At 41.7% G+C, this 8,762-nt stretch overlaps 1 protein-coding gene and 1 long non-coding RNA gene across 2 annotated transcripts in view; both read right to left on the bottom strand.

Moving 5' to 3' along the window:
- Positions 1 to 8,762, bottom strand: part of LOC106095442 (uncharacterized) — a 101,976-nt gene that overhangs the window by 41,742 nt on the left and 51,472 nt on the right. The window contains exon 6 of the mRNA XM_059361470.1: positions 3,206 to 3,658. Within this exon, the coding sequence (XP_059217453.1) occupies positions 3,206 to 3,658 (453 nt within the window). The remainder of the gene's footprint in view (positions 1 to 3,205; positions 3,659 to 8,762) is intronic.
- On the bottom strand, positions 7,314 to 8,258 carry LOC131994974 (uncharacterized). Its single transcript, XR_009397016.1, has 2 exons — positions 7,765 to 8,258; positions 7,314 to 7,699 (listed from the first exon to the last, which is right to left on the bottom strand). It is a non-coding gene; the product is annotated as an uncharacterized LOC131994974 (long non-coding RNA).

Genomic DNA, 8,762 nt, shown 5'->3' with positions numbered 1-8,762 from the left:
CTCGGCGAAAGCGAGCAATAAATGCGCCTTTTATGAGCCCAAAACCTTCAATCGAGAGATCGGTCTATATGGCAGCTATATCCAAATCTGGACCGATCTGGGCAAAATTGAAGAAAAAAGTTGAAGGGCCTATCACAACTCATTGTCACAAATTTCGACGACATCGGACAATACAAGCGCCTTTTATGGGCTCAAAACCTTAAGTCGAGAAATCGGTCTATATCACAGCTATATCCAAATCTAGACCGATCTGGGCGAAATTGAAGAAAAATGTTGAAGGGCCTAATACAACCCACTGTCTCAAATTTTGGCGACGTCGGACAATAAATTCGCGTTTTGTGGGCCCAAAACCTTAAATCGAGAGATCGGTCTATATGGCAGCTATATCCAAATATGGTACGATCTGTGCCATATTGCAGAAGTATGTCGAGGGGCCTAACGTAACTCACAGTCCCAAATTTCGGCGACATCGGACAATAAATGCGCCTTTTGTGGGCCCAAAACCTTAAATTGAGAGATCGGTCTATATGTCAGCTATATCCAAATCTAGACCGATCTGGGCGAAATTGAAGAAAAATGTTGAAGGGCCTAATACAACCCACTGTCTCAAATTTCGGCGACGTCGGACAATAAATTCGCGTTTTGTGGGCCCAAAACCTTAAATCGAGAGATCGGTCTATATGGCAGCTATATCCAAATCTGAACCGATCTGTGCCATATTGCAGAAAGATGTTGAGGGGCCTAACGTAACTCACAGTCCCAAATTTCGCCGACAACGGACAATAAATGCGCCTTTTATGGGCCCAAGACCTTATATATAGATCGGTTCAGATTTAGATATAGCTCCCATAAATACCGATCTGCCTATTAGACTTCTTGAGCCCTCACAAGCCTCAATTGTTGTCCCATTTTGCTGAAATTTTGCGCATAGTGTTCTGTTGTTACTTCCAACAACTGTGCCAAGTAGGGTCCGAATCGGTCTATAATCTGATATAGCTTCCATATAAACTGATCTCCCGATTAGACTTCTTAAACCCTTACAAGCCGCATTTTTGTCGGATTTGGCTGAAATTTTGCAAGTAGTGTTCTGTTACGGCTTCCAATAAATGTGCTAGGTAAGGTCCGAATCGGTCCATAATTTGATATAGCTCCCATATAAATCGATCTCCCGATTAGACTTCTTCAGCCCTTACAAGGCGCATTTTCGTCGAATTTGGCTGAAATTTTGCACATAGTGTTCTGTTGTGACTTCCAACTACTGTGCCGAGAACTGTACGAATCGGTCCATAATCTGATATAGCTCCCATGTAAACCGATCTCGCGAGTTGACTTCTTAAGCCCTTACAAGTCGCAATATGTGTCGAATTTGGCTGAAATTTTACGCATAATGTTCTGTTGTGACTTCCAACTACTGTGGATAGTACGGTCCGAATCGGTCTATAATCTGATATAGCTCCCATATAAACCAATCTCCCGATTTCACTTTTGAGCCCTTACAAGCCTCAATTTTTGTCCGATTTTGCTGAAATTTTGCATGCGGTGCTACGTTAGGAGTTACAACAACTGTGCCTAACACGATCCAAATCAGTCTAAACCTGATATAGATATCATGTAAACCGGTCTCTTGATTATCCTTGTTCGGTTCCTAGAAGCTTTAATTTTTGCTGGTTTGACAGAAGTTTAGTATGTGGAAAAAAATGATGCTCTTCAACTAAATTTATTTTGTATACATATTTAGCAGAATCCATGGTGGTGGGTTCTCAAGATTCGACCCGGTTGCATTAGGGATTTGGATTTGGGACTCGACATCCTTGTTGTATTTCGCCCAGATCGCTCCAGATATGGATATATCTGTCATATATACCGATCTTTCGATTTAAGGCCTGTAATAGGCGCACTTATTGTCCGACTTCGCAGAAATTTGGTATAGCGAGTTGTGTTAGGCCCCTCAATATCCCTGTTCAATACGAAACAGATCGGTTTAGATTTGGATATAGCTGGCTTATATACCAATCTCCCGATTTTAGGTTTTAAACCCATAAAAGGTGACTTATTAAACGATTTTGCTGATAGTAGGCACATGAGTTTCGTTGGGCCCCACGACATTCCTACTGACTATGGTCAAGATCGGGCTATATTTGGATATAGCTGTCAAATATACCGAGCATGTTTATAGCTCGATTTCGCTGAAATTTGACTCAGTGGGCTGTGTTAGACTCCACGACATTCGCATTCAATATGGATCAGATCGGTCTAAATATGGAAATAGCTGTCATATACATATACCGATCTCCTGGTTTAAATTCTTAGGCTCATAAAGGGTGCATTTTTTAACCGATGAATGTGGTACAATGGATTCTGTCCATAAAAGGTGAATTTATTAACCAATTTTGCCGAAAGTAGGCACATGAGTTGCCTTAGGCCCCTGACATTCCTACCGAATACGGTCAAGATCGGGCTATATTTGGAAATAGCTGCCATATATACCAAGCAGTTTATTGCTCGATTTCGAAATTTTATACAGTGGGCTGTGTTAGGCTCCACGACATTCGTATTTTAATACGGTGAATGGTTCAGATCGGTTTTTATATGGATATAGCTGTCATAGGTTTATAAAAGGTGCATTTTTTAACCGATGAATGTGGTACAATGGGGTCTGTTAGACCCTAACATAGCCTTCTTGAAGATGGTGGAGATCGGACTATATTCAGATATAGCTGCCATGGGTTCATAAATGACACATTTTCTACCGCATTATTATGACGAAAGGCGGTTAATGTATATATCCTTGGTGGTGGGTATGCAAAGTTAGGCCCGGCCGAACTTAATGCCTTTTTACTTGTTGTTATGTTAAATAAAATGATTTTTTTTTCAACTATTTGCAAATTTTTGAAAAGTAATTTATAAAATTTCTAAAATAAATTTATTTTAATGATCCTGTTGCTGTTTGCCCATATTGACCTTTTCAAACTTCTTCTACGGTAACCGTGTTTCCTCAGTGCAAACATAGGTTTCTCACACTCACTGGAGTCTAAAATTGCAAAGTTGACAACACTTACAAACAACAACTCTCTCATCACCTAACCACATTGCCCTGACTTACAATGCTCTATGCCTGCTCTTCTTGGCATAGCGCACTACTTCCGTTTTAGTACCAACACATGCAAGTACACAACTACATACACCCACATACTCACTCACTTACGGTATAATGGTCCAAATGTGGTTCATAGTGACCACCCAAACCATAATTGGCAACTTGCAATGGCTCACTAGATTCCGTCTGTAGTCCTGTGGCATAATGCAAATCTCTTATCAGCTTTTCTGTGTACGGATGAGATGAGTACTCCACCCATGCCTGTTTGGAGATGCGATAATTACGCAATAATGAGCCTTCACCACCGGTATTACGCACCAAAGATCGCTCAAGTCGAGGTGAGCCCAATTCCTTAATTTTTTCGGCTTGCTGCGAGCTGATAATATCATGGACAAGCATTACATAGGGATCCTCGTTGATTTCTTCGATTTTGAATGGCGATAGAGAGAAGGCATTGTCCACACCACGATAGTGGCGACAGCGTAGATGGCGTAACTCTGCCGGGGAACGAGTGATTTCTTCGCGACACACTTTTTCGTAGAGTTTGAATTCTTCGGTTTTCTGAAAAGGAAAATTATGAAAAAATTACTAAAAATTTAAAGATTAAAGTGTGATTGTTTTTTTTTGGTTTCGAACAGACTTGAAATCGCCTGAGCCGATTTTCTTCAAATTTTCACAGATTGTGTAAGATGGTCTGGAAGGAATAATAGGATATAAAATTTTTTGATATAGTAAGGGGGGAGGCAAACTATCTGGCGCCTCATCTGGCCAAAATTTCACAACAGCCTAGGACTTGCATATACTACAAAAGCCTGGCAGGGGCAAGGGTGGTGTTTATACCCAAGCCCGGTAAGGCAAGTTATGCAACACCAAAGGCCTACAGACCCATAAGCCTTACGTGCTTTTCACTCAAATCCGTGGAACGTATTGTAGGACATCCAGCGAACTGCTCAAATACCAACAGCATGCCTATGTCAAGGGAAAGTCGGTGGGGACTGCCCTCCACGAGGTAGTGCATAAAAGAAGAATCCTTCGACAAAATGTACACACTGGCGGTATGCATTGACATCGAGGGGGCTTTTTACAATGTGTGGACCGATACACTGATCCAATCCTTAGACCAGTACCGGATGTACCCGTTCAATAGAGACTTGATAAGCCGTATGGTAAGCAACAGGTGGATAAATTGTGTATCCCATGTCATAAATATAAGGGAGAAAATGGCACAGGGCACGCCACAGGGGGGCATTTTTTCGCCAATCCTATGAGCGACCACTATAGAAGGATTTGAAGCCGTCTGCTACGCAGACGATGTTACAATACTTCTATGGGGTAAGGATCCGAACGAGGTATGCAGAAGGGCCGAAACTGTCTTGCATATGGCATATGGCTGGGCTAGACCCAAATGTCTCAATGTTAACCCAGAGAACGCACCCCAATTTAACGCACCTCGTTTCCTCAATACGACGATTTCGATATCTGACAAGGTCAAATACTTAGGTGTGATCTTGGACAGGAAACTGAAATGGAAGTGTCACATTCAGGAGCGTACTGAGGCTCAAAGATGCTGGACACTACGTAAACGGGCCGTAGGTTCGAAACGGGCCTGAATTCGAGGATAGTTCACTGGCTTCACAGAAGCGTGATTAGACCAATACTTACTTCCGCCTCAGTAGTTTGGTGGACTGCTATGGAGAAAATAGTGCAACATAAGGACCATACAACAGGTTCAGAGAACATGTTGTCTTGGCATAGGCGGAGCGATGAGGACCACGCCCACTAGGGCACTGGGGACTATTCTAGATATCCGACCCATTGACATACAGATTAAGTGTGAGGCAACCACTTCGGCTATGAGACTTCAGGCGATGGGTGAATGGATTGAGGATGGCAGCAGCTCATACCATCGCGGTATAATCGAGACGACGATAGGAAACCTGGAAAGAAGGGAAGAGGTTTCCGATCGGATAGCTGAGATGAACCTTGAAGTCGAATGCGAGGCACTGCTGCCATCGGCACAGTCTTAGATTGACGGAACCCTAGTATTGACATCTGGAAGATCATAGCTAGAGGACAGAGTGGGCCTGGGAGGTTTACATTGAGAACCCAGGGACTGAAATCTGTTTTAGACAGCCTGACCATAATGTGGTGCTGCAGGCGGAGATCCGGGCGATCACGGTATGCGTGAGGTGGTGTGGTGCTAACGCGAGGACATCGAGTGTGAACATCTTTACCGACAGTAAAATTACCATAAGGGCAATAACAACCAGGACGGTAGGGCCACGAACAGTCTTGCAGTGTAAGAAGGAAACTACCGCCTTCTCTGAGGATGGGAAAATCCGCATCGTTTAGGTGCCGGGCCAAAACGGAGTAAGGGGAAAGGAAAGGACAGACGATTTGGCGGTGAAGGCCAGAGGACTGCCGTCAATAAACTTGGTTAACCCTAAATTTTTCGGGACGACGGAGACCGAGTTAAGGGAGTGGGCGACGAATGCGCATGCAACATTGTGGAACAGCGAAACGGTCGAAAATCCTATGGGGGATCCGGATCGTGAAAAGACGAGGCTATTAGTATAGCTATTGGTATCATAGCTGGACACATAGGACTACGAGCTCACTTATGTAAAATCGGCGCGGCAAGTGATAACATGTGTGGAGCATGCGGGGAAGATGATAAGACGATGGAGCATTTTCTATGTCATTTCCCGGTCTTCGCGGCTTACAGACACCGGAACTTAGGTGGGGACACGATACCAGACATGAACCAACTTAGGGGAGTGGTATTGAAAAATATTAAGGATTTTGTAAGTAGCACGGAATTCCTAACTTAAAATTTTCTTTTTAGAGGTTGTTGACGCCAATCTCAAAAATGCCTTAATTTAAATTTATAGCAACTCAATTTTGTATCTGTCAGTTCGTAATTATTGATAGGGTTAAGTAACGTAATTATTGTTAGTGTTTAGTAACTAGTAATTTTTAATTAAATGTTTTTAAAATGTCAAGTAGCGTCCTCATTCGCCATATTCTTAAAGTCCATAAAAATTTGCAAGTTGGCATATACGCGGTGTTGCGGATTCAGGAGGAATATTGCAGATAATTATTAAAATCTAGTGGTTTTCATACCAAAAAGTAGGTTACGTTTTTTTTTTTGTTATAATTTTTGTATTTTTACTTGTATGTTTTTATGTAGGAATTTTAATATAAATGCACTTGTGAAATAAATCAAGTCTTTTGTGGAACTGGTGTATTTTATTCAAAATCCCGTGGAAACTGCTAGCTCTGGCAAATTGCCTTCTCAACATTTTAAAATTCTTTTTGCCGTATACTTCGTCTCCATCTGACTCACCCATAGCATCAATATTTTTGCCAATCTCGCAGTAAGTACAATGAATAACGACATTACAACGGGTCAACCACAAAATGATAATGGTTGCATCCTATGTCCAAATCCCCCTGACTCAAACATGTTATCTTGCATGGAATGCAAAAGAGTATTTCATAAAATTTGCCTTAAAAATGCCAATAGAACGAATCAACTCTGTCCAGACTGTGCAGACCGCAGGCCACCTTCGCCTACCCATAGTATCCGAAGCCATTCCTCTGCTGTCTCGCGCCAATCTCATGCACGTAGCATTCAACTACAACTACAGCGTCTTGAAGAAGAGAGAAATCTCAATTTAGAATTTCTAAACAAAAAATATGACCTTCTGCAGGAAGCTGCAACCGTAAATGAAAATTCATCAACTAGTTCTCAATCGGTCCAAAACTGGGTCAATCAACTTCCCAATCATGACCAGCAAGCCGAATCAGCCTTAATGTCTACCAACAACAATGGTGTACATGCGCAGTCCACACATTTGTTTGAAGAAACGTCTTACTTGGATATGCCTAATAGTTCAGCAGAACGAAACTCCAATAGTGAAACCACTCGTGGTACGGGACAAAATAAAGTAACAACTGGCAGTGCTACCCAATTACCGCCCAATTCTACTAACCTGTGCTCAGCAGCTTGTAACATTGCAACTTCAACGATAGGCAATACTGCACCGATTGCTGCAGTGTCAGCCACCACCAATAGTGGAGATCAAAGATATTTGCATACGCAGACTGCTTCGCTTAATCCCAATGCGGTAACTTTCATAAATTTACCCAAAAATTCTTATTTTAACACTGCAACACAACTTCCACCATCTGTTGCAAGTGCACCCCGCCAGAATTATCCCGAAAATACACAATCTTTTATTTATCAAGCACCCATTTCATCTACAATGCGCCCCCAAACGAACAGTTTCAATAGCACATCCCAATTTCATAATAGCAATCTACTGCAACAAAGCAGCATCAATGCTAGACAATCTGTTCCCAAGGAACTGCCAATATTTTCCGGGCACGCCGAAGACTGGCCATTATTTATTTCCACTTTCGAATGGTCCACCTCAACTTGCTGCTTTTCGGAGGCCGAGAACTTAATTCGTCTCCAAAAGTCTTTAAAAGGTGAAGCACTTTATAGTGTACAGCATTTGCTTATCCATCCATCAAATGTCTCTGCCGTCATCGATATTCTTCGAATGCTCTACGGCCAACCCGAAAAGATATTGAACTCTATAAAAGAAAGAATAAATTCATCGCCAAAGGTAGATGAAAACAATTTGCAAACACTGACTCACTTTGCGATAAACGTCCGTAGTCTAATCGCCACTATTAAAGCCGGCAACTTGCCAGATGAGATAAATAATTCTTTTTTACTTCAACAATTACTGCAAAAACTCCCATCTTCGTATCAAATGCAGTGGGCAACCATAAAACAGCAGCTTATGATTCAAAACAAGAAACCAAACTTATCTGCGTTTGACAGTTGGTTATTCAGTGTTGGATTAACAGCCAGTACAATAACAACTGATCCCATTTCTAACAATCGAGATAAAAATCGTCATACTAAAAGCAGCAGCTTCAATAACAACAAAACAACTACAAGTAAGAGAGCATTTATCTACTCTCATAGTGATGATAAAAAGTGCATTGTATGCAACAATAAAAACTGCAGAGCTGTGAGTGACTGTCCAACATATCAGTCGTTGGAACGCAGTGAAAAATGGAACGTGGTGAGAACCAAGAAGCTTTGCAAATACTGTTTGGGTGTGCATATGGGAGAATGCAGGAAAAAGAAAAAGTGCGGCGAGGAAGGCTGTGAGTACTATCACCATTCTTCCCTACATCGATATACGTCACCTTCACCACCTGTTGGAAGCAAACAAACGTCAAATCAAAATATGACAAACAGTTCAAATGAAAGAGACGTGATACATAATTCCCACAATAATATGTTGACAAATATTTTGTTTAAAATTGTATGGAAATAATAAAAGCATCGAAACCTATGCGTTTATTGATGAGGGTTCGTCGGTCAGCCTTATGGATAATTCAATTGCCAGTGATCTAAAAATTGATGGTGTGGCTAGCCCCCTGTGTTTGAAATGGACGGGAGGTATGCAGCGAAGGGAAAAAAAATTCAATGAAATTAACAATTCAAATTTCAGGGAACAGCAAAACCCGTGTGTCTTTAAACGTATGTACAGTGGAATCATTAAGTTGGAAGTTTGATTGTGTCGAACTGCCAAACAGTTTTGATATGGCTATAAAGCGGTTAACTTGCCTCGAAGGGAAG

This window comes from Stomoxys calcitrans, chromosome 2 (assembly GCF_963082655.1).
Source record: "Stomoxys calcitrans chromosome 2, idStoCalc2.1, whole genome shotgun sequence".
NCBI lineage: Eukaryota > Metazoa > Arthropoda > Insecta > Diptera > Muscidae > Stomoxys > Stomoxys calcitrans.
Note: the sequence above shows the minus strand (reverse complement) of the source record. Positions and strands in the feature narration are given on the sequence as shown.